This window comes from Pavona decussata, unplaced genomic scaffold (genome assembly GCF_977016875.1).
Source record: "Pavona decussata unplaced genomic scaffold, jaPavDecu1.1 SCAFFOLD_214, whole genome shotgun sequence".
NCBI classification, from domain to species: domain Eukaryota; kingdom Metazoa; phylum Cnidaria; class Anthozoa; order Scleractinia; family Agariciidae; genus Pavona; species Pavona decussata.
The window spans coordinates 3,634,629-3,660,000 of record NW_028145619.1 but is presented as its reverse complement, the minus strand read 5'-3'; the positions used below and the strand labels follow the sequence as shown (position 1 = coordinate 3,660,000).

Genomic DNA, 25,372 nt, shown 5'->3' with positions numbered 1-25,372 from the left:
TCTCTTCAAAATTTCTCGTTCTATTTTCCAACTGATCGGCCAAGCTGGTCCTTTCTGGCAAATGGAAAGCACTCTAGTATACAAGAAAAACTCAGCGCTTTAATAACAATAAAGAAGATTGGGAAGAAAGACCACTCTGAGATATTAGTGACGGGGAGCCACGAACGTTTGAAATTGGCGATTAGGAACTATTTTGGTGTTAGAAATTTTCTGGCGAACTATTTTGTGGACAAAAAAGATTTGGTAGGGACCTCTATCTAGGACTTTATGCAGAAAATTATGAACCCTTTTCCGTTAAGTACTGGGAAGTTGGACGTTTTAGAGATTCACTTTTAGTACGTTTGCAACAAGCCACCCGTCACTAATATACCTGAGTACCCAGTCAAGAGCAGCCAACATTGCTCCATGGTGACCCACACTGGATATTGTCGACCCTACAATATGGGTACCCATGGACCAATAATGGCCAACAAAGGCACGCATGAACCAATATTGGCATATAAGGGTACGCATGGACCAATATTGGCCAATATAGGTACCCATGAACTAATATTGGTCAATATAGGCACCCATGGAAGCGTATTGGCCAATATGGGTATCCATAAACCAATATTGGCCAATATAGGTACCCAGGAAGCAATATTGGCCAATATGGGTAGCCATATACCAATATTGGCCAATATAAGTACTCATGAACTAATATTGGTCAATATAGGCATCCATGGAAAAGTATTGGCCAATATGGGTATCCATAAACCAATATTGGCCAATATTGGTACCCAGGAAGCAATATTAGCCAATATGGTTAGCCATATACCAATATTGGCCAATATAGGTAACCAAAGACCAATATTGGCCAATATGGGTATCCATGGACCAATATTGGCCAATATGGGTATCCATGCAACAATATTGGCCAATATTGGTCCCTGGGCATTAATATTGACCAATATGGGTGCCCAGGGACCAACATTGGCCAATATGGGTACCCATGGACCTATATTGGTTAATATGGCTACCCGGTGACCAATATTGGCCAATATTTGTCCATGAGTATCTATATTGGCCAATATGGGTGCCAGAGGACCTATATTGGTCAATATGGGTCCCTGTGCACTAATATTGGCCAATATAGGTACCCAGGGACCCATATTGGCCAATATGGGCATCCATGGACCCATGTCGGCCAATATTGGTCCCTGGCTACCTATCTTGGCCAATATTTGTGCCCAGGGACCAATCTTGGCCAATATGGGTGCCCAGGGGCCAATGTTGGCCAATATGGGTGCCCAGAGGCCAATGTTGGCCAATATGGGTACCCAAGAATCAATATTGGCCAATATTGTTGCATGTATACCCATATTGGCGAATATTGGTCCATGGGTACCCATATTGGCTAATATTGGTCCATGGGTACCCATATTGGCCAATGTTGGACCCTGGGTACCCATATTTTGTCAATATTGGTGCCTGGGTACCCATATTGGACAATATTGGTCCATAGGTACCTATATTGGCTAATGTTGGTCCCTGGGTACCCATATTGGCCAATATTGGTCTTTGGTTACCTATATTGGCCAATATTGGTATATGGCTACCCATTTTGACCAATATTGCTTCCTGGGTACCTATATTGACCAACATTAGTATATGGCTACCCATATTGGCCAATACGTTTCCAGGGGTGTCTATATTGACCAATATTAGTTCATGGGTATTTATATTAGCTAATATTGGTCCATGCGTACCCTTATATGCCAATATTGGTTCATGCGTGCCTTTGTTGGCCATTATTGGTATATGGGTACCCATATTGTAGGGTTGACAATTGCCAGTATGGGTCACCATGGAGCAATGTTGGCTGCTCTTGACTGGGTACTCAGGTATATTAGTGACGGGTGGCTTGTTGCAAACGTACTAAAAGTGAATCCCCAAAACGTCCAACTTCCCAGTACTTAACGGAAAAGGGTTAATAATTTTCTGCATAAAACCCTAGATAGAGGTCCCTACCAAAATTTTTTCGTCACAAAATAGTTCGCCAGAAAATTTCCAAAACCAAAATAGTTCTCTATCGCCAATTTCAAACTCCCATGAAGATTTTCGCGGCTCTCCGTCACTAATATTTCCGAGTACTCTTTCTTCCCAATCTTTTATTGTTATTAAAGCGCTGATTTTTTCTTGTACTAGAGTGTTTTCCATTTGCCAGAATGGACCAGCTTGGCCAATCAGTTTGAAATAGAACGAGAAATTTTGAAGAGTTAGCTCTAAAGATTCTTCATAATGCAGAATTTGGAAATGGTTTGCCCCAATTTGAAGGAGCTTGAAGGTGTAGCACCGGAGCCATTTCTTTAAAATCGTGCTTTTATTCAGCGGAATACCCAGTCTTCGGCCAGCCAGTTCGGACAAATGGAAAGCACCTCTAGTTTGCCATATTTTCCTGTAGCTACTCCATGGTATATTCGGTCTTTTCAACGTGATGCACAACAGCATGTTTTAGCTCTGTTGTCGTTTTTGTATGCCACAAGGAAATTTTTTTGTCACTGTTCACACGAGCAAAGAATATCCAATTAAAACTATGAACAAGAATTTGGCCATGCACTTGAATCAGCATAAGATCGAACAAAAACACACTTTTTAAATGAAACTTTTCAGTAAAGGAAAAGCTGCCGTTGTGTATCACGCTACATGTGCTGGCAATTCCTGTAGACAAACGAAAAGACCTGAGGCAGTCCACGGGCTGCACGTTTCCAGTATGTTTTATTATTTAGAGAACCGTTCTTCTGTTCTCTTTGCAACTGAGGATTCAACCGGGAACCACGTCATGTGCCGCGCTAATCAAGTCCGCAGCAAGCATCACAACTGCTTCCGCAGAGTTGGCTGTTAACGTAGGACGCGAATCATGTAATTCCACCACAGATTCCGCGGATTAAATCTTTTGATGCAGTGTCATTTACGTCTACCGGTGTGCCTGCCTGATCAAGAATAAGGACGGCTTGCAAGTGACGCCAAGCGAAATCGACGAAAGCCAAGAAAACCAAGACCGTTAGCCTGCAATGAACATAACATGCTCAAGATTAAGCTATAAAACTGGATAACATAACAACAACAGCAACAACAACAAAAATACTTATCTTTCTTTGATATATTGAATCACGGAAGGTAAACGCGATGGATTTACTGGTGCTTTTCAGCTTTGCGAATCGAACAGCACTCGATAACTTTCGTTCATAAACCAAGATCTGAGTTAACCGTTAATCTGAATGAATGACTTTTCAAACTCGAGTAATGGTAAATCTGAATATATTATATTCTAAAAACTTCATGGTTCGTGCATTCCGACACGCCATGCAGGCTAATTTGCCTTTTTATTGATACTGCAACGTCGAACAATTAGTGTGAACAAAGTTTGTCAAATGATTAGTAATAATTCGGTAACTTTTACAAAGGAAACTCATGGAATGACAGGTATGATTAGGGTTGGTTGAAAGAAACGAAAAAACAAAAGGCGACAAGTGAACACAAAAGAAACGACTCCGTTGATAACGAAAAGCATGGTGTATACGAATGTGCTTTTATACGGGCTTTTTTCCCGCCACCATGTTTTAATTCAGTAAAGTGGCGCTCAATGGATACTCTTCCCCAGATCTCTTTCCTGAGTCTGTGTTGGGGCGATTTTGTGTGATGATATTCCATGAGACTAGATTTTTCACTGGCACTGTAAGTTGCGATTCGTACAGCATTCACCGCTTTCGTTCAAATCAACACTTAAACCAAAGCCCGGTGACTGGGAAGAACGAATTGCTTGTCAAGGTACGAGTACTCCTGGGCATGATACCATTTCGCCGAATGCCCAGGGCCCGGTTGTTCGAAAGCTGATAAACGTTAATCTGCGATTAATAATTAACGGTAGGTTTTCTGCTCGCTCGTTAAAATTGTTTTTTAACTCTAATTTTAAACGATGAGAAGTCCAAAGACTACTGCAAAGCTGACACAACGTAATATATTTTAAAACAATATTTCGGCTGGCCAAACCAGCCTTCTTCAGGTTTAGATGTTACTAAATTATATAAATGAAATTACAATATATATCATGGAGGATGTTGCAATACATGGGAGCAGCGGAAATGACGTTTACAAGGTGGTACCAAAGGATGGGGAAATAAGTAAAATAAAATAAAAAAATTACAATTCATCACGTCTATTCAAACCGTGGGGTTCCAAGGTCCCCGCTAAATCTATAAGAAAAGATTCTCTGGCTTTTCTGATTGAATCACGTGAGGAGTGGATAACTTCAAGTGGTATTAGTTGCATGTCAGTGTGGCAGTGGTTAGGTTGAGAAAGAAAATGTTCAGAAACAGTGGTTGGTTTGGATGAAATGTTAGTTTTGTCAACTGGGCGTCTATGTTCGTTGAATCTGTCTTTGAGACGTCGCTTAGTTTCACCTATGTATTGTAAATGGCAGCGGTTACATTGTACCATGTAGATTAAATTTTTGGTGTTACAGGTTATGTGTGAAGTGATGTTACGGGTTTCGCCTGTTGAAGAAAATGTGTAATGTTTAAGACCGTTAGAAATGTAAGGACAAGTGGCGCAATTTTGTCCACAGCGGAAAGATCCTGGTGGTGAATTAGTGCTGTTAGGAGCGGTGACAGTCGGTAGCTGTGCTTTAACTAAAATGTCGCGAAGGTTGGAAGTGCGTCTGTAAGCGACGATAGGTGGGTGTTTAAAAACGTCCCTGCAGCGGTCGGAGGAAAGTAATATGTTAAAATGTTTGCGTAATATATTAGAGAGGTGAGGAAGTGCTGGGTTATATGTAACGACAAAAGGTATGCGGTTAATAGAGTCGTTACGGTTAGTTTGCAGAGCGTCAGTGCGAGAAATATTAGCAGCTCGTAGGAATTGTGAGTCCAGGAAGGTGTTATGATATCCTCGTGCGAGGAGATAAGCTTTTAATTCATTAATGCGGATTTGAAATGTAGCGTTAGTAGAACAGATACGGCGGATGCGAAGAGCTAAGCTAAATGGAATAGATGTTTTAGTATGTTGAGGATGGCATGATGAACTAAGAAGATGTTGGTGTTTATCTGTAGGTTTAGTGTATAGGTCAGTTTGTATAGTGCCGTTATGTAGAGATACCATTACGTCGAGAAAAGGAACGTTAGTTAATGAGTGACTGCTAGTGAACTTAATAGTGGGATGAATATTATTGAGGTAGTCGATGAATATTTTAAGATGATCTAGACCTTCAGTCCAAATCATAAAAATATCATCAAGGAACCTCCACCAGGTATGGACATGGAAAGGAGCATTAGAGAGAGCGTTAATTTCGAAAATGCCGAGAAAAAGGTTAGCAAATGAAGGAGCCATCTTAGTACCCATGGCAGTACCATGGACCTGAAGATAGTGTTGCTGATTAAATGTGAAGTTATTCATGGTCAGTATTATGCGTAAAAGGTCACAAAGTGTCTCAGTAGGAATGTGTTTGTCCGTACGAGTTTCAAGGAAATGACGGCAAGCATCAATTCCTTCGTTGTGTGGAATGTTGGTGTACAATGATGAAACGTCGAGAGTGACAAGCATGGCGTTACTAGGTAGAGTTCCAAGGTTAGAGAGTTTGTTAAGGAAGTCAGTAGTGTTTTTAATGTGCGAATCCAAGGAAGAGACGAGAGGGTTAATGTGGTAGTCAACGAATTGTGAGATGCGTTCAGTAGGGTGGCTGTTAGATGAAACTATGGGGCGTCCTGGGTTTCCAGTTTTGTGAATTTTAGGTAAAATGTAAAAGCGTCCAGGTTTAACGTCAGTTTGTATAAGGTATTGTTTCGTCTTTTCGTCAATGTAGCCGTCTTTGAGCATGCGTTGAACGTAAATAGTAACTCGTTGTTGAATTTGGTTAGTTATGTCTCCGTCTTGTTTTCTGTAGAATTTAACGTCGTTAAGCTGTCGATTACATTCGTCTATGTACCAGGTTTTGTCCATCACTACCGTCCCAGAGCCTTTGTCGGCCGGTTTGATAACGATGTCTTGTCGTTTCTTAAGATTCCGTAATATATTGTAATTTCATTTATATAATTTAGTAACATCTAAACCTGAAGAAGGCTGGTTTGGCCAGCCGAAATATTGTTTTAAAATATATTACGTTGTGTCAGCTTTGCAGTAGTCTTTGGACTTCTCATCGTCTATTTTTCAAGTTTGGCTGATTAGATCTCCTGTGAGATCCAACGTACAAGCAAGCAGGATCTTCGTTCACGGCTTTTGCAGTTTTTAAAAAATTCTAATTTTAAGCCAGTGGTAAAGAAGAGTCAACGTCAAAACTGAGGGACAAAAATCTTTTTGAAAAAGCTTAATTGTTTTGTAATTAAACTCTTACCAAAGTTGTTGTTAATCCAGAATTAGCGGGCTTTGAACAACTGGGCCCAGCCCCAGTTTCTTACGGGATTTAAAAATTACACTCGCGTTTTCTGAATAAATTTGCGTAATTTCTACTCATTTAGTTTGTGTAATGTGGTCGAACTATCCAGGAGTTAACGTCGTAGGATCGGCTTTAAGAGAATCCCGGATCCCGAAAAACCTATTGGGGACCCTCTTAAGAGAAAGGAAACTAAATCATCATGTGTTCGCGGTTTTCATAAAACTTTGAATGGTGATTACACATCGTTGTTTTGTAGATGACGACAAAGAAAGGTATCAAAGTTTATAACGCACGTACAGAGCCAGTGTTTTGCTAATTAAAACTATCATGTGTTTTCTGACGTTCTTGTTGTGGTCGTCGTCGTCTCTGCATGTCCCAACGATAACGAAAAAGTCACCTGAAAATATATCTTTATTTCATTTATGCTGCCTCACGATTATTTCAACTCGTTCAACCTCTACAGAAACGGCGGACTATTCAGAAATAAAAATGCCGCTCCTACGACGTAAGCTCCTGGATAGTTCGACCACATTACACAAACTAAATGAGTAGCATTGTAAATTTATTCAGTAAACGCGAGGGTAACTTTTAAATCACGTAAGAAACTGGGGCTGAGCATCTGGTGAAATGGAATGACCAATGGAAAGGAAAATTCGAGGAATTTCCAAATTTCCGGGAAAAAGGACAACAGGTTGTCCATATATTTGATTCTGTGTCGGAAATTTAGGTTGAATAGTCCGGTAGTAACACACGAGGAGGCCCCGGGAACAAATCTGTTTGGCTGTGGACAACTGCATGCTGGTCGCTGTTCCCCCGTGCCAGGGAACTTTTGTTACCCAGCGTGCTGTTCGAACGTTCAATGTGTCCATGGCGTTCTGGCCGCGCATCTTTCGAAATCTCAGAAGCGAGTTGACTTGAAAGAAAAACTTTCTAGCAAACGTGATACGGCTTCAATTGAGTCGGAGGTGCACTGGCAGGATAGGTATCCATCTCTACTTTGATTCTATGAAGGAATTGGGACACTAGGGATGATTTCAACGGATTTATTTCCTAACTCTGACTCACCGAAATCGCTTCGAATCGGCTTAAAAAGCTGGTAAATGACAAAGAATACAAGTAGAAACAGGGTAAGTTGATTTTATTGACAAAACAATGTTAGTTTCTACCATTTTACACAAATCCGTTGTATTCCCATACAAATCCTTATGATTCAACAGTTGTCTGATATTGAGCTTGGGCTGCCTGTGCTGTAAGTAGCAGAGTTGACTACCTACCTAATATTAATTTCCACAGGGATTTATAAATTCAAGTACTTTTTTGCTTTTCTATAGACTCTCTCATCACTTATATTACATTGCAAAAATCATTTTGATAAACAATGTATTTAGGTGAAGCAATAAAGTTGAAAGTTGATACCTCATTTGCATCGTAGAAGAGCTGCTAGCTGTTGTAGCTGGATTTATTATTTTGTCGCCAGATCTTGCTGCCTAGCTGTTCATTGTTTTCTGTGATGTTCTTTACGAGGGAGAACTTTGACAAAAAGTGAATTCCCTCACTACCGATATCGTTGTCGAAGCACCTTTTCACAATCGAGTCATGACAAGGTCTCAAGAGTCACGCTCCTTGTAAACGTGACAGCTTCTTTGATATGAATAACAACGCCCACTGTCGACCCAAAAGGTTAAACAGTAGATCTGCTCGTGTTACAGTATCCTTTATAACAGGCCGTTTCTTCGTGCAATCCACCCGGATACGAAAATGTCGACTGATCCTCAAACCAAAGAGGCAGGGAAAACAGTTCTGATACCAGTAGATGGCAGCAAAAATAGCGAACATGCATTTCAATGTAAGTATGACCTGCTCCCATGACAAACACACGCATGCATGTAAACATGCCTGATCGCGCGGAAATCACCTGGTACCGACTCGACGTTGAAGTTGCTTTCACTTTTCCTTTTCTTAGAAACATAGAAAAGATCAGTGTGTTTCATATACTTTTTTCAATGCATATCTACTTAATACATTGATTTAGCTCAGAGGTGCATTTAGCTTGAATTGACCCAACACAGTGCAGTGCTTCTTGGCCACGTACGGTCATCAGTCCTAATAGATTTTTGCGCATAGTCTGTACGTGCCCCGAAATATATAGACTTTTTTTGAGAAGATAAAAACTAAAATTTCGTATTCAACCTGGTCATAAAATTTCCAAGTACTCTCCGGTCGTAGAATTAAAATAATACCTCAAGAATTACGAGTTTATTTGCTCAGCTGAATACTGTCCGATTTTTGACCTTTAAACTGGGGGTACCGAACTCGTTAATGAGGGCACAACAAACGCACGTTGTTCGGCAAATTAATCCGTTTTATTTATGTTTCGATCTCCTATAAATTACATTGTTTTTTCTCCGATCACCCAAACACTACGCTTTCTCTGTTGTCTCTCGCGCGCACAGGCTATATTCTCCAATTTCAACTGTCAATCACATGTACTGATATTGTACAATATGTTAGCGATGGCCTACGCAAATGTCACGTAAACAAACCCTATTTTATAGTATCACAATTTTCGGTCATTGGGTTGCCTGTTGCCTTTTTGTTTTTTGGCCAGGCGGATAGCACAAAACCCCACTGAAACACTTGCCACGCAGGCTAGTCATTGGCGCAGAGACCCTGGGAACGAGGTTGGGCGCAACTATGGTTCCAAAGAGAAATGGCGCCTACTAAATACCGAGGTGTTTTTGCGCGGTTTATGACTATGCGGGAAAAGCAGATCTTAGAATGGGCTATAGCGCTATTGTAGTCCAAAAAAGAAAATTGGGGGTAACCACGCATTTTTTAGAGATAAGCAACAATAATTCTGAAAAGCGGTAAAATACAAAGCAATATATGGTGTTTTTTTCCAAATTGAAGCTATATTATGTCTGAAAAATGTATGGTTACCCCTAATTTGGTTTTTGGATACCAAAAGCAATTGCTAAATTCTGCTTTTAAATAATCCCTGTATTAGTCACCACCACCCATAGGAAAGCCGAGTATCACGAGATGCACAAAACGTATGCGCAGTAACAATAGCAGGCTCCGTCCTTAAAACATCAATGCAGTCGATTGTTATCGATTTTTGTCAATCGATAACAATTAATAAACAAATTTCTGTGAGTTCGATTGTTATCGGTTAACAGTATCCATCGATAGCTTTCGGCAATTGAATTCAGTCGATCACTGATATCGATTGTATCCAATTGATTCTCGATAATTTCTATCGAAGTATATCTGAAGTAGATTTTTTTATCCTTTTTTCAGGGTATTGCAGTAACATGCACCAAGCCGGTAATGAGGTGCTTCTAGTGCACGCAAACGACCTGCCGCAGTCCAATGTTCCATATTCATGTAAGAAGACTTAGAAGAGAAAAGATGCACCTTGTTCTTGTAGTAACGGGACAGCTCGATGGTGTTGTTTCTTGGGTTATGTTCACACTTGGTACCCGAGCACTGGTGCCCGGGCACCGGGCACAAAATAGAAACACGAGCACGCATTAGTGCCCAGCGGGAATCGTACTTGGGCACCGTGCTCAGGAACCAAGTGGGAACCTAGCTTACAAAACAATCGTGTTTTTGTCTTGAAATTCACGACAGGCCGAGAGAAGTGAATTGCAGAAAGCGAGGACTCGCGCCGAACGCGTCGATTCTCACGCGCGAGCGAGCGATCGTACGAAATATCAATACTTTTGATCCTCACGAGAAAGACGCTGAATACACTTGACGCTAAATGCGAGAATTGCTAAACATTGTCTGTCGTTTTCTCTCTAGAGCCCACCTCCTCCTTTACGAGCGTTCGCAATTTCTTGCACGTTTTTCAGATTATCAAAATGAGGGAGTAAACGAGTGAAGTACTCTGTTTTTTTCCTTATTTATTTATTTATTTATTTATTTATTTATTTTTGTTTTGTTTTATTTTATTTTGGTTTTTTTTGACTTATGCTTGGAAGGCATGCGCTCGCTCTTAGAGTTAAATATTGATCGGGAGATTCACCATTCTAGCCAATCAAATGGACCATTACCGAGTTGCTTTGAACCTCATTACGAAAGCGAGGCTAAGTGCAAAGCTTTTCATGTGAAAATTACTTTTGTTTGCATATGAATGAAGACTAATTTTTATAATAGAAACTATGCATGAAGCCTCGCGTCATAATGAGGTTCAAAGCAAGTTTCTCAGCATCTTTATGTTTATGCTAAAAATAAGTTTTTCTTCTTCCAACACAGATGGCTATCCTTTTCCTGGTGGTTGGGAGGAAACTGCAAAAAAGAGCTCTGTGCAATCTGAACGCATTCTTCAGTCATTTTACAAAAAGTGCAAAGAAAAAAACGTAAGAAACACATGCTCTGTATCTTGAGTGTCGAAGTGAAGTCGTTTTTACAGTTTGTACGCACGTTGATGAAAAAACGTTTTCATTTTGTTCGTGTTTTTGTTTGTTTGCTTGCTTGTCTTCATTTGTTTGTTGCGCTCCCATCGCGTTCGAACCCAAGCCTCAGACAGACAGCTCGGCTCGATCGATAAGCGCGATTTCTTTAAAATGGCATTTACAAAATGCTATTTTCGTTTTCAATACAGATCAAATGCAGAATGTTTATGGAGTCTGACAGCCCGACAGAAGCCATCCTCCGGATGGCTAAAGAGAAAGGCGCTGACCACATAGTGATGGGATCCCGAGGGCGTGACCCAATCAGCCGCACCCTGTCCGGTAGTGTCAGTTATTTTTGCACCCACCACTCCGATGTGCCTGTATCAGTTGTACCACCAGTCTCTCCAGACATCGAGGACTCAGGCTCACCACCGAAAGCCTCCTTTAATGATCCAAAGGAACTTTACGAGAATAATCTGGGTTATATTTGATGGCAGATTCAAAGCTCATACTTGGTGTCTTCAGTGTTTCATTCCATACGTTGGCTAATCTGGTACCCAGATCTTTTCACATTTCCAAACCTGCAGTGAGATCTTATAACATGTCTGCAGTGTTGTAAGCGAAGGAATTTTCCTGTTTTGTCTAATAATTCTAACCGAAAATATAAAATTAAAATATGCAATGTTCTGTTATGAATCAGAAGAGAGGGCTGAAATGAAAGGATGCAGATCTTTTAAAATTGTTATTTAATAAAGGGCTTAATAAGAAATACTATGTATATAAATGGGAATAACTATATAAATTGCTGTTGTTGCCAAATCGTATTTGTTTTCATTTTAGTCAGTCTGTTGAACATTCCTTTTCTAGGGGCTTGAATATTAACTAACGTTCACGGTCATCTTCAACTCTTTGACATCTTGATCAAAAACTATATTTTGAAGCAGATGTTCCAGTAATAAACCTCCTTCATTAGTACTGCTAAAACCACTGTTTTTCTGTTATGAAACGCTATCAAAAACAAACAAATGTAGTCGAACGTGCCTGTGCGACCACCTCTCATAAGCAATAGAGAGGGATTCAGTAAGAATCGCGTTTACGGCATACGTGAGATTTGCGTTTATATTTTCTTGAAAAAAATAACAGTACTTAGAAGAGAATACTACAAAAAAATTGGTTTCTGGTGCTAACGCGAAACTACTCAATTTTACTGAAAACAGCGAGCGGGAAATGAGGGACAAACATGGTCACGTGGTTATTTCTGCTGGTTGCCGTAAATGTAGCTCTTAATCTCTCTAATGTCTCTATCATTGGACCCTCTTGCAAGCGAGCTCCTCCCGTAGGCGACCACGACCGACTACTTTTAGGGTCTTCTAAATATTTCAACCTCCGAAAATCGACGATTGAGTGACAGGTGATACAATCTCACCACGAGCGCGCAGCTAGCGCAAATTGGATAATGTGACGCTTTACGACCCTAAGTATGCTGGCAAGTTTAAAACAATTTTGCGAGCTAGGGCATGTACTAATTTCGCGTCAAACTCAAGATATGATCACCTAAGGCGAATTTTCTTGATATTTTATTAACTTCTCCCCAGTGCTTTTATAAGGAAAGTATGGAGACAAGATGGAAAAGTTTGTTAAAGAGTTAAAGAAAAATTATACGGCGTTTTGGAAGTTTTGTAGGGATTGGTACGTGGAAACTACCAAGGGCCTGGTCTTTCGTAAGGGACCGCATCTGCTTGATATTTTGAATATTGTTTTAATTACGGGAGGATCAAACTGCATGAACAAATGCGCGTGCGTCTGGAGCGTACAAACATCCGACCAAACCAAAAAACTTTCAACTGTCCAATTTTACCATGAGGAGAATGTACTTTAAAAACACCCTTGAGAGCCTTTGGACTGTGAATGATTGTTAAATTTGTGCTGGTTACTTCTGAAACGCTAAAGAGAATGATTATCGTCAGGTCAGCAAAGTCGACAGAGCCGAACACGATGATCTATCTACGTGCAGAACGCACGTAAACCCCAATATCAGTTGTCACGTGAGACACTCGTGTGGTCAGTAGAGAAGAGCACGTGACGTCAAACTGCACTTTTGCGGAACTCATTTCTGTAGCAATGGCTGATAGTCAGGATAGTGGATTATTTCAGAGGAAAATAATACTTGGAGTTGATGCAAGCGAACACTCTGAGCAAGCTTTTGATTGTAAGTATGAAATGAGGTGAATTATCAATAACACTTCTAAGGGATGAGTCCAGGTGCTTCTGTTACATCGAAGGAGAAAGAATGTTTGTTGAGAGCTAGTGCTCTAGCCAAGACACACTCAAAGTTTCTTTGCTCAAATCATGGTTGGTTTACACATTCAAATATGTTGGTCACATACGCTTCGTCAAATAAGGGACTAATTATTAATGTCATTCCGAGACAACATTCCAGGTGACAAAGATGTTTATACTCATCATAAAAAAAAACCGTGAACGAGCAAGTGGTCACGTTTCGAGACGAACTCATAAAAATGGATATTCACATGATTAATAAGGTTCAATTATCAGGCCCGATCTTAAGGTCTTCTCACTTGTGCTAGTTTCTTGTAGCTCACTGACTGAAGTGAAAATATGTCAAAAGACCTCGAACGCGAAGGAAAAAAAGAGTGGAGAGTCAAGATATCGATGATATCTTAACGCGTCACGCGTCTCCCAGTCACGCTCATCTGTCTTTTTTGCTTATTTGTTTTTTTAGGCCCGTTTCAAAGAGCAAGAGGCTAAATACAAGTGATGCTATTAATACCGTTACGTTGCGTTGCGTTGCAAGGGTTCATGTGTCTCAAAAACATAACTTTCAGCTTTCAACTCTCTGTTGAGTCACTGTCAGTACCTGTCACGCACATTCCGTTAAAATTAAAAATTAGTCCGCAATGCATGCTAAAGACTACAGCGTTCATTGAGCATCAACTAGTTTATAGAATTGTCGTCTTCTCGGAATCTAAGGGAAAGGGGTGCTCTTAATTTGGACCACTGACTGGTGATTGCGTTTTATACCAAGCAAAATCTATGGAAGAGCATCGCTTATCGATATCAAGTTATATGCAGCAAGGAGCGCGAAAACATGTGAAAATGCCCACGTGTTGATTCGATATGCCATATTTGATCGTCTGGTTCATTATTCAGCTTCCACCCCGAGTCTGGTGTGGAGCACTTGAAGTGCGCTACCTCAGCTTAACTTCCTCCGTGCAATAATGAGACTTTTAGACTAGTTTCTTCTTGTTTGCCTGATGAATTTAACTGATGCCCTTTCAGGATCAGTTAATCTGCAGCTGCAGCAATTCGGTGTCGTAGTTGTGTGCTCGTAGCTAATCAGTTCAATTTACGTCCTAGCTAGAGTGCTCATAAAGCGGTTAATACCAGCAGTGCCTATCTCCGCCTGTTCCGGGGGTGGTGGTCTGCCCCTCACATCCTGGGGAGGATGGGAGGGGCGTTTGAAGGCCTCGTGATTTTCACCTTATAGTCACAAACTTCGTTTCATCGGCAAAATCAATTCATTTGAGATTAAATACGGCTAAAAAGGACAGAAATCAGATAGTCAAAACGAACTGTCATTATAACAACATTGAGAAATAGGACATCTCAGAGCGGTTTTCAATTGAGTGTCGTAAACCAAAACCAGAGTATTTTCTCTGGCCAATCACAACAGGCGTAAACAACCGCAATCAGCCAAGACTAAACTTTTGGATCAAGGGGACCACACGACGCAAAATAAACTGTTCTGAATACGTTGCCAGATCTCTTGAAGTAGAAAAGCACGCGCTGGCCAGACGTCACTTTACGTGTAAATAAACCAAACTGATTGTAGGGCTGACACTACGGCAAAAGGCGTATTTATTTGGGCCAATATTTCAACTAGCACACTAATGGCTCAAAGAGCCGTTAGTTTTTCTCATTGTAACTCTGGCCCTGAAGAAAACTAGTTGTACTAGTTGAAATATTGGCCCAAATAAATAAGCCTTTAGACGATGTTTAACAAAACCCAGTTCTAAGCCATTTCCAATTTTGCCAATAGTCACATATAGACATTGTCTGCTGCTGATGGTAACAAGAAGGCTTGCACCACTTATAAACAGATTTAGAGGCCCTCTGTTTGTCTTAAGCCGCGGCTTAAGTTAGAGTCGGTTTAAATAACTGGCCGTGAAACGTTGACGTTATTTTTCTTTATTTTCCCTCACTAATTTTAGGGTATATGAAGAACCTGTGTGATAAAGAAAAAGACATTTTACTGATCCTCCACGCGCGGGAACTTCCACCAAGCGCGGCCAGTCCATACGCGTCCTGTAAGTAAACACTTTGGAGTGGGGTGTGTGGGTGAGGGAGGGGGGGGGGAGGGGTTAAGAGAATGACACTGCGGTTTTAGTGAAGGTCTGCTCTCTGATTCTCCATAACCTAACCCTACTTCTAGCAGCTTCTTCAAAAAAATTCGCTATCGGGCTCGGTAAGCCATCCAGACTTTCGAGAAACGGGCCCCTGGTCTAGTCTCTGAAGGGGTTGGTATCAATTCACTTCAAGAGAAAACAAGGGGACAGAGACGGTAACTAGGGGCGTTGGCTGGAATATGTGAATTCACGTAATCTATCTTAAGACATTTTCTAAACGGAAGTTGGTTTCCCTAGACGTCCGCAAACCGTCACTGGGACGTCACGGGGAGTCATCGGAACGTGCCAACGCCGCATTGTGTAATGGCGGCTGTTAAATATTCCAAATATGTCCATCCGGGCCCACATAAAAACAAACATAAAAGCAAAACTTAACATTGTTTCTGGGAGCTATGGATTTTATTTTCTTTTAACCTTTCGAAGGAACAGTTAAAAATAATATTAACAAAATAGGTTTTCCGAGGAAGCAATTTCACCTGGCCCCAGTTGCTCAAAGAGCGTATAACTCTATCCAACAGATAAAATGTTCTCCAACCAATAAAGTCATCCGCTCTTTGAACAGCTGGGGCCTGAAAGTTGTTTTGTAACGTTGTAGTCTTGTTTATGTTTTATTTCTTCCAATTTTCACTCGATTACGAAGATGTCATCACAACTTCGTAACTTATAGACTCTTAAATTTTAAGAACATAAAAAAATGTGGGAGCTCAGGGCTCAAGGAACAACAATTTCACTAAAATTTTCGCTTTAATGTTCTCATTGGGGGCCGTCACTAGGGGAATTTAGCAACGACGACGGCGATGGCAGCGAGAACATCACTATTAAATGAACCCGCTTTTTATCAAACGTCCTCGCAATTACTACAACTTGCTAAATGTCAAATGTAGATGAAATTTTCTGGATATGAATTATTGGAGACCGCACCCAAGTTGAGATGGAAAAATTCTTTGTCGTGTGTTTACGTCTTCCATAGAACGTCCCATTATGAAACTTCACGTCCTAGTCGTACAGTGACGGCAAAAGTGTAACGCACGTGCAGAGTTGTTGTTTTGGTTACAAAACCAGGGGCCATAATCAGGGATGGAGACCGTAACGAGATGCCATAGTTTAGTAAGGTTAGAAGGAGGAAATTAAGCATGTACAGAGTAATAACATGTTATTTTCACATTCAAAGTATTTTTAAATTATGTATTTTTGTCAAAACCGAACTGGACTTTCTCTTCCATTTTCCACATAAGGTACGTAGCCGCCCCATGCAAATTTGCGTGTATCCGCGCGGGTTTATGACGTGAAGAGAGGCACAATTTTTTTCTTAAAAAAAACTTTTTTGGTACAACACATGGGGACGCGTGGAACCCACGCTTACGGTCTCCATCCCTGATTATGGCTCCTGACAAAACCTATTGCTCTTTTGACGTTCTCGTTGCCATTGCCGTCGCCGTTGCGTTGCTAAAACTTCCTATTTTGTTTGTTGAAACAGTAGCATGATATTGTATGTAATATATTTAACAATTACTCCACGAGCGCGCGTTGGATATGAGATGATAGCCAACGAAATGGCTATAATCATCTCATATCCAACAAGCGTGAAAGGAATAATTTTTTGATTAAAAACAAGCAAGGATTAATGTTAGATATGGCTGATTTCGCTATGCAAGAACAACCGGAAGAGACAACATTTAGGGACTGGTCATAAAGTACAGGGGGGGGTGGGCTGGAAAAAAAGGGGGGGTGGGTCACTGTTTTCATGCATGTAAAAAGGGGTGGGCTAGCAAAAACCATGCATCATTAAAGGGGTGGGGCACATAATATTTTTGCACATGTTTTGCATCAAATGGTGCCTTTTGCCGGTAAAACTGTGAAATGTATTAACAGTAAAAGCACAAATTATAATTGTGTAGTTTCAGAAAATATCCATCCCCCATCACAGAGGGAATTTATAAAAGGACGCCCTACCGCCAGGAACTTCCAAGTTTCTTTCATACAATCTCTGTAATTTTGTTCTTTCTCTTACCACCATCCCCTCCAGAATCTTGAATTCCCTCCATGGGTGGGGTAAGGATATTTTCTGGAACTACACATTCTATCAAGAAAAGGGCAAGTTCACTCGCATCCATTAAAATGAACAACTATGATTCCATGTGGTTATTAATGATACATATTAGATGCACATTATCTTCTCAAAATCATTTCAGGTATTTCAACAAAAATAGATCTCATGCAATGATAAACTTCAAAAACAAGACTTTGTGCATGTGTGCTCCTTCCTCTATCATACTTGTCCTCTAATTTGTCTAGTTTTATGTATAGTCTTACCTTTATTTACTAGGGGTGGGTCATTTCATTTTTTACCTGAAAAATATGGGTGGGCCATGCATTATTCTGCAAAAATATGAGGGTGGGTCACACAAAACTAGCCTTCGTAAAAATGAATTTTTCCAGCCCACCCCCCCCGGTACTTTATGACCAGTCCCTTATGGTATTTATGGTATTTCCCAGCCATGGTATAATGGTTCATATACCATGGCCGCTAAGAAAATCAAATCCTTGGAATAGCAATTGCGCTGCACAATCATACATGCAGGTTTTAATTTTTTTTGCCCAGATGGTTATTGGTATTATGAAGAACTCCAGAGAGAGGTGGAAAAAAGCGCCAAAGAGACGAAGGAACTCTTGGAGTCGTTTGGAAGCAGATGTAGGCAACATGGGGTTAGTCATCCAAAGCATGAAGTTAATCGTTTGTATTAAGAGCGGATTTCAATTGAGTGTCGAAAGTAATTTCACATTTGCTTTGGTTTTGCTTTACTTCGTTCTGTGATTGGTTAAAAAACCTTGGGCCACTTTTTCAACCAATGAGAAACAACACCAATCGTATCTGTTCGCATGCGTTTTCCCGCGCTTGGCGCCAGTTGCATGTATTTGCTTCGAGTTCTGATTGGCGCATTGCGTTGTTTACGTCTGTCGTGATTGGCCAGAGTAATTACGTACTTTGCTTTTGGTTTTTCGACACTCAATTGAAAACCGCTCTATTGTATAAGATCGGTTAGTACTTAATATTTACAACAAGAACTAACGGTGGTCGTAGGGCAGCCTGAACGCAATTTGCAGGGTTTTTGACTCTCAGGCCACCCTCTTTCGACCTTGATGAAGAAATAGGAGTGCATCAGTAATTTATACAGGGGAAAAAGAGTATGGTAGATTTAGGAAACAAACTACAAACTACACTATTTGCTTGGAGTTCTTGTTTGTTTATTGTGTTGTTTACATTTGTTGCGACTCGTTAAAGTAAGACCCCATGCACACTTATGCGTTTTCGTTTGAAAACGCATACTTTTTGATACGTTTTTGCCTATCGTCCACACTATAACCCCCGAAAACGCCAACGAAAGCGGAGACTTTTGAAACGCATCATTTGCAAACCGCTCCGTTTCTAGTGTGGGCAGGTAAAAAACGGAGACTTTTTAAAACGGTGACGTAAAAAAGCGTCATGTGCCATCGCTTCCAGTCCAAATCGGAGCATCTATCCAAGATGGAGGATGGTTAAAACATGCGGAATCCTAGGTCTCAATCGCTTTTATCGTTTTTGAGCGTTTTAGTGTGGAAAGGTGAAAACGATACAGAACGCTAGAGTAGACGAAAATATTTTACTTCGTTTTCGCCGCGATTAAAACCGGATACCTTTAAAAACGCATTCGTGTGGATGGGGCCTAAATTACCTTGGTTTTGAAAATACAAAACTGAATGCAAGGCTGGCACTACGGTAAAGGGCAGATTTATTAGTATTAGTATTAATTAGTCTTCCTCAGGGCCAGAGCTATACCAGAGCTAACCTTACATATATGATTGAATGTAAAAAATGTAAAAAACAGTATATAGGGGAAACCAAACGCACGATCCGTGAAAGGTTCACAGAACACAGACAAGCGACAAACAACCCACATCACGCCAACTCCACAGCAGCAGTCCCTACACACTTCAACTTACCAGGTCACTCTTCTGCGGACATGCAACTTATCCCTCTCGAACTACAACCCACCATCAATGCCTCCCGCCGTAAAGCCCGCGAGGCTTTTCTAATTCATAGAGGGAAAACGTTATCTCCAGAAGGCATTAACAGGAAAAACGAACTCTGAACCTTGATTATACACTTCTATATTTTTGTTATCTCATATTTACAAGTACGCTGTCTTCATGTCATGTATTAGCCAATCATTTTTTGCATGTATTTTTTCAAATTTTAATTTTAGGAGCCGTTAGTATATTTTTGTTAACTCATATTTACAAGTACGCTGTCATCATATCATGTATTAGCCAATCATGTTTTTCCATGTATTTTTCAAACTTTAATTTAAGGAGCCGTTATTATATTTTCCTTCAGTATAGCTCTGGCCCTGAGGAAGACTGATTCTATTAGTCGAAATATTGGCCACTAATAAATCTGCCCTTTGCCGTAGTGCCAGCCTTGCATTCAGTTTTGTATTTTCACGTTCAAGTGACGCCTGACACGAGGTCTTTCACAAGAGAGATCCGGCAAAATTACCAACAAGTTTAATTCCTGCGTTGTGTGGACCTCTGCATTCAAAAGTTTTCTACCTTGGTTTTGTAATGAGATATCTCAATTAAAAATATATTTCTTGCAGGTTAACTTTAAGTTATACAAGGAGCAAAGCAATCGTCCTGGAGAGGTGATCTGTAAACTGGCAGAAGATGACAACGCACATGCTATCGTCGTGGGAGCCCGCGGCATGGGAACCTTGCGCAAAAAGTTGCTTGGTAGTGTCAGTGAATACTGCGTGCATCACACTCATATTCCAGTGGCAGTAGTTCCAGTTGCAAAATCATTAGTGGAAAGTTAACTGCGCAGACAGCATACGTTTGCGAACACTTTTATGAATTCGCCCAATTTCGTAATCGTTTAATTTAAATTCAAAACAAATTTACGTTGGCCTTTAACTGTTGCGTTCACACTGGGTGAAAAACGTTTGGTCTAATCATAAAAGAAGCTCATCTTGTATCGTGAAAATTGATCATCAGGTGGTACATTTCGCAAATCATGACTGAGAGATGTCTATTGAGCATAATGAAACTACCTTACAGCTCTTTTTGGCATTATTTGCTCTACACAAAAGTTGGTGGTGGTTAGATCCTTTACTATAGGATCCGGTCCTTTTTTTGTCGCGGTAGTGCTTCCAAATACAGTTACTGGATTTTACCGCTAGGCCAGGCGAAACACGTTTAACTGACATGGTAGCCAATATTGGAGACTAAGCGAGTGAGCAAAGGGTGCAATGGATGCTGTTACCTCTCAGCACTAGAACAGTTTTCAATTGAATGTTGAAAGTAATTATGTGTTTGCTTTGGTTTTGCGTTACAAGGCTCTGTGATTGGCTGACAAATCTCGCGCCACTTTTTTTTTAACCAATGAGAAGCGAAACCAAAACCAATTTTGACTTGGTCGCACACGTTTTCCCGCGTTTGGCGCCGGTTACTTGTATTTGCTTTGAATTCTGATTGGTTCATTGCGCTGTTTGTGTCTGTTGTGATTGGCCAGAGTGATTACTTTGGATTTGGTTTTACGACGCTTAATTGAAAACCGCTCTAGTGACACAAACGACTTCCTAGCATTAACAGTTGAACATTCAAATGTTCAGCTCAGTACTTTAACTTTCACCGAGGAGTTAATACTCTGATTCGTCTCATTAGTGCTGCACGGCAAAACATTCATTGTATCTTTCACCCTCTGTTTTTGTCACTAGCGACCTGGCTGCCGTCTGGCTCGCCTGTAGCTCAGTTTGAAAAGCAATGGTGGATCAAATCCGAAGGTCGTGGACTCGATTCCAACCATGGTCTAACAAATTTTCTCTTTTTTTTCGCGTGGTTTCCCATTTCCCTTCTTGTGGCTAACGCTCAGTTGAAAATTCATGAATTCCTCTTTAACTTTCACTGCAGAGTTAATTCTATGCAGAAGTGAATTCTAGCTCCATTGTTTGGCATAATACACATAGTTATAAAGATAACATGCGTGTTTTGTAATCCTAAATCACAGAGCAAGCTTGGAAACGTGTTCGAAACGGACACCTGGTGTGAACGATGTAATTTATAAACATGCTTGGGAGAAGTGTTTCGTTAAACGGCTAAGTAGAAGAGAGGATCCTCTCTTGGTATGTCTCGGTACTAGTGTGAACGCAGCTACAATGAAGGACGGAAAGTCTTGGGACAAATGTAACAAAGGCCGCCAATTAACTGCCAATTTAGTGTGACTAGCCAATGAAGCCATATTTTCCCTTTAAAGCCAATCTTACTTACCCCACTCCTCCCTCCGAGTCAATGTTGAGCCCATTAGGCCTTTTTGTTACACGGGCTCAACATTGTAAGGGGGGTGGGGGTCGGTGACTGGATACTTTTGTTTTCGCTAACCGTGATTCTGTCGCGTGCGTAGGGGAGCATCGTAAATGCGAATTTGTCCCAACCCTTTTGTTTCTGATTGTAAATTTTCTACTGTCCGCCTACCAAGGTCGGCCACTGAGACATCCGTTGACTTTCTATGCTCTAGATTTTAAATCCTTTGGTGACATAGGAAAGGCATCAAGGAAATAAATGCTTTACTGTTAGTGCAAATGTTGATTCTCTGCAATTTTGTGTTTATCAAGTCCTGACCGCCCAATTACCCGCTCTCTCTAAAAATCGCGAGTTGGACACATACGATTTCATAACTTTACAAGTGATTTTCCTGTTATTTCTCGAATATTTCTACAATCGATCTACCAACCCGGCGAGTCATCTAACAAGTCTTTGCCTTGTTAGATTTGGGATGAGCTGTAATCTGCACACCACTCTTCAAATTTCTCTTTTAGAAATCGTTTGATCATATTGTTTTCCACAAGATCCAACGATTGAAACAAATCGGTAGTTTGGCGTAGTTCCATTTCAAAGTGAGCTCCTTTATTCCATTAACCTAAATTCACTTCACATAGAGGTAACTATTTTTCTCCTTGATTTCTCCCTAGAAAAAACAACATACCCTCCTCGAAAATAGAATAGAAAACTAAACACCCATACCTGGCTAATCTCCAACTGCAGGAAAAATATATTGTCTTTTTAAAAGACGCAACTACCCCCTCACTAAGTAGGGAAAAAGAGAATGGGTCCAAACATCAGTAAAAAAAAAAATGATCCAAATATTGTTCCAGTAGTCCAATGGTCCAGTCCAAATCTTTTCTTACGTTCGTGAAAATTAGACATTTGAGGTTTGTTCATTGGAGATTGCCCCATAATCCCCAACTGCAGAGTTCAACGGCTCCGATGATTCGCTGTGCTTCCTGTTCAAGGTTTTGTAGCGGCGCCACCCAATCATCATGGCTGCAATCAACAAACCAACGAAAGCCGTAACGCCAATTGTAACACCAGCCGCAGCACCTGCACCAATGCCTCCCTCAGAGGTATTATGCATGTTGGTTTCAGATGCATATTTTGCAACATTGCTACGAAAAAAAAAACAACATAATTTTAACAAACAGAAATTAGAAAATGGTTTACATGGATTGCTAGCATCTTCACTCAGTTCACACAGAGAAAAGCAATGAGAAAAATATGATCGATGAAAACCCATAAAAACTGTTGTTCTAAAGCTAAACAAGCCTGTCAATTTTTACAGACTTCCTCCTCCTCTTTTTCTTTGGGGGGAGTTGTGGGGGAGTATTTTATACTGGAAGTCGCAAGGGAAAATATCAGGACAAAGGTAGAAGAGTTAACGTTGGTGTTGGTACCGTAGAGCGATTTTCATTTGAGTGTCGTAAAACCAAAACCAAAACCAAAGTAATTACTCCGGCCAATCGCACTTAAATGTAAACCACGTAATTGACCAATCAGAATTCAAAGCAAATGCATGTTACCCCCATCAAACTGCTAGAAAACGCGTGCGATGCGTCACTATTGGTTTTGGTTTGGTTTTCCATTGGTTGAAAAAATGGCGCGAACTTTGCCAACCAATCACAGAGCGCAATAAGGTAAATCAAAGCAAACGCGAAATGAGTTTGAACAGTCAATTAAAAACCGCTCTATGATAGTGTTATCAATTCATTAATTTCTTTTCTTTTCTTTTTCATGCTAGTCATCTTATCCGGGAACCACAGGATTATTTTGCGAGGGGATGACCTGGGAAACACGTTACCACCGCATATTCCATCACATTTACTTCAATTGCGCATATGCAACACATTGACATTCCTATCCTAGCAGTATGCAGGGTGTTTGTCCTATGAACCTAGTTTAATAGCCTTAGCTTCAATGAGTCTCCTGTAGCTCAGTGGTAGAGCATCCGAACTAGTAATCGCAAGGTCTTGGTGCGGCTCCTGATGGGAGCACTCAGATTTCCTTTTTCCGAGTATGCCTGCGTCATCCATTGAATAATATACATCAATCTCACGTTACCTTTTGGTTGCTAACAACCACTGAGGGGAGTTGGCGTGTTTAAACCACGTCTGACCAGAATCTTGGTTAACCAGCAGCATAGGTACAGAGTAGTTCATGATCTTAGGTGCAGTGAAGTAAGGAGGTCGTTTGACAGTCGGAATTCCCTTGCTGTTAAACACGTTGGACCTCACACAGAAGTTTATCTCGCAAACACTTTCTTCTATAGCTCCAAGGTGTTGAGAATAACCGATTGGACAGATGTGTGGCCAATAGGGCGGACCTGGCTCACTGATATACTTCTCCAACTGGGATTTACCTACGGTGTAAGATGTTTGCCAAGGCCCAGTTGAAACGTCGAACTTCTCATGTGCCGAATCTAATAATTAGACTCGCCAAATGAGAAATTTGACGTTTCAACTGGGCCTAACCTAAGTACTGTTTCTCATAAATCATGTGTCACTCACTTAGAAGCTAGGAAAAATTTAGAAGCTCGGAGATGCCATTTCCAGCATTTTGGGCATTTAAATAATAGATAATAGATTTCAGGACTTTTCAAACCATGCTATTTAGTTAACATTAAATATGCTCATTTAAACAAGAACGGTACCAAAAAAATCTTAAAAGAAAGTAACTTGGTGGGCTGATAGAACTTTCTTGGGTTCAGAAAGTTTCTGGGATGAAAATAAATTGAGGATGGGCGTTCTTGGGGTTTTCACCCGAGTCTCTTTCTCGGCCGCTGTACTTTCTAATTAGGTGGTTCAGTCTTAGCCTAATGGCATATTTTGTCGGGTCTAATTCATTCTCGTTGTCTCGTTCGCACCTCCTCTCCTTCCCTCTCAACATTAATACACCCGAGTATACCTACCAGCACCGAGAGGGTTGCCATGCGTGCAACTGAAGAAGCCACCAAACGGAACTGACTGCTGGAAGCTCATCTCATAATCATCGCTGACACACACGTGCATCGTTGAACCAAAACGCAGAGGGTAAAACTTAAGCGGACAACTGCGAGCTTCTGTAACAGGGTTTGTTATATCACGGCTGTAAAGTCCCCCAAACAGATAACCTGTATTTGGAGGCACTTTATCCTTAGCAACGCACCAGTAGGTCGAATAGAAAGCGTATCCACAGGTATCGTGGCAGCAAGTAAAGAAGAACCAACAGGTTTCACAGTCACTGCGGCATCTGGCAATAGTAGCACCTTCATGGACGAGAACTGGCTCATACCCAGGACTGCATGAATAGTCAGAGGTGAGGGGGTTCTTTTGCAATAGGGGCTCACACGGATCGCCAACTGGATAGCTTACAAATTGGCACGTTTGATATAGGCCCCCGAAAGTGTAGTTGTTTGTTGGTTTTTCACAGGATCCGTCGTCGAAATTGGCTTGGAAGCTAAAGTTTGGAGCGTCCATTTTCGTACATCCGTTGATTGTGTTGCTTTTGTAATACTGTGCTATTGCTTTCTCAATAACGTTGCTCACTTCAAAGGTCAATGCTTGAGGTATTTCCGGAAAGTTTGCGCCGGTGACAGCGAAACTTAATGGATCACCTGACCGATCAATGGCGACAAGTTCATCAAACAGTTGATCTTCCCATTGTTTGATGGTAGCTTCCACTCGGAAGGGTGGGCCTCCAAAAGTATACGCTGTAGAATGAACAACGTTGTTTATGTATTCGTCAACGTTTTGCTTGCCCGTTCAATGAACGTAACTTAACTTGGCAGATAG

General features: G+C 40.8%; 4 protein-coding genes across 5 annotated transcripts; 2 read left to right on the top strand and 2 right to left on the bottom strand.

The window, feature by feature from the left end:
* Positions 1 to 3,988: 3,988 nt before the first annotated feature.
* Positions 3,989 to 6,040, bottom strand: LOC146460353 (uncharacterized). The gene has a single exon (XM_085088292.1). It carries the CDS (start codon positions 5,974 to 5,976, stop codon positions 4,183 to 4,185), a length of 1,794 nt encoding a protein of 597 aa, XP_084944418.1. The 5' UTR covers positions 5,977 to 6,040; the 3' UTR covers positions 3,989 to 4,182.
* Positions 6,041 to 7,474: 1,434 nt separating this feature from the next.
* Positions 7,475 to 11,628, top strand: LOC146460352 (uncharacterized). Of its 2 annotated transcripts, none has more exons than XM_085088538.1 (4): positions 7,475 to 7,536; positions 9,710 to 9,796; positions 10,670 to 10,773; positions 11,019 to 11,628. In XM_085088538.1, exons 2-4 carry the CDS (start codon positions 9,724 to 9,726, stop codon positions 11,298 to 11,300), a joined length of 459 nt encoding a protein of 152 aa, XP_084944664.1. In that variant the 5' UTR covers positions 7,475 to 7,536; positions 9,710 to 9,723; the 3' UTR covers positions 11,301 to 11,628. The 2 variants fall into 2 exon arrangements, with proteins under 2 accessions (XP_084944664.1, XP_084944662.1); XM_085088536.1 differs by lacking the exon at positions 7,475 to 7,536 and adding an exon at positions 7,824 to 8,255.
* A 1,240-nt stretch (positions 11,629 to 12,868) lies between these two features.
* On the top strand, positions 12,869 to 21,851 carry LOC146460351 (uncharacterized). Its single transcript, XM_085088360.1, has 4 exons — positions 12,869 to 13,018; positions 15,042 to 15,137; positions 17,839 to 17,942; positions 19,874 to 21,851. Exons 1-4 carry the CDS (start codon positions 12,931 to 12,933, stop codon positions 20,087 to 20,089), a joined length of 504 nt encoding a protein of 167 aa, XP_084944486.1. The 5' UTR covers positions 12,869 to 12,930; the 3' UTR covers positions 20,090 to 21,851.
* Positions 21,336 to 25,372, bottom strand: LOC146460350 (macrophage-expressed gene 1 protein-like). The gene is made up of 3 exons (XM_085088359.1): positions 24,511 to 25,372; positions 23,664 to 23,961; positions 21,336 to 22,714 (listed from the first exon to the last, which is right to left on the bottom strand). Exons 1-3 carry the CDS (start codon positions 25,055 to 25,057, stop codon positions 22,468 to 22,470), a joined length of 1,092 nt encoding a protein of 363 aa, XP_084944485.1. The 5' UTR covers positions 25,058 to 25,372; the 3' UTR covers positions 21,336 to 22,467.

Coding starts and splice junctions, on each gene's coding strand:
- LOC146460353 (XM_085088292.1), bottom strand. CDS start 5,976: ATGGACAAAACCTGGTACATAGACGAATGTAATCGACAGCTTAACGAC.
- LOC146460352 (XM_085088536.1), top strand. CDS start 8,168: ATGTCGACTGATCCTCAAACCAAAGAGGCAGGGAAAACAGTTCTGATA. Junction 8,256..9,709: donor TAGCGAACATGCATTTCAAT/GTAAGTATGACC, acceptor TCCTTTTTTCAG/GGTATTGCAGTAACATGCAC. Junction 10,774..11,018: donor AAAAGTGCAAAGAAAAAAAC/GTAAGAAACACA, acceptor TTTTCAATACAG/ATCAAATGCAGAATGTTTAT.
- LOC146460351 (XM_085088360.1), top strand. CDS start 12,931: ATGGCTGATAGTCAGGATAGTGGATTATTTCAGAGGAAAATAATACTT. Junction 15,138..17,838: donor GGCCAGTCCATACGCGTCCT/GTAAGTAAACAC, acceptor TTTTTTGCCCAG/ATGGTTATTGGTATTATGAA. Junction 17,943..19,873: donor GCAGATGTAGGCAACATGGG/GTTAGTCATCCA, acceptor TATTTCTTGCAG/GTTAACTTTAAGTTATACAA.
- LOC146460350 (XM_085088359.1), bottom strand. CDS start 25,057: ATGGACGCTCCAAACTTTAGCTTCCAAGCCAATTTCGACGACGGATCC. Junction 23,962..24,510: donor TGGCAACCCTCTCGGTGCTG/GTAGGTATACTC, acceptor CTTACACCGTAG/GTAAATCCCAGTTGGAGAAG. Junction 22,715..23,663: donor TGGTTGTTAGCAACCAAAAG/GTAACGTGAGAT, acceptor TTTTTTTCGTAG/CAATGTTGCAAAATATGCAT.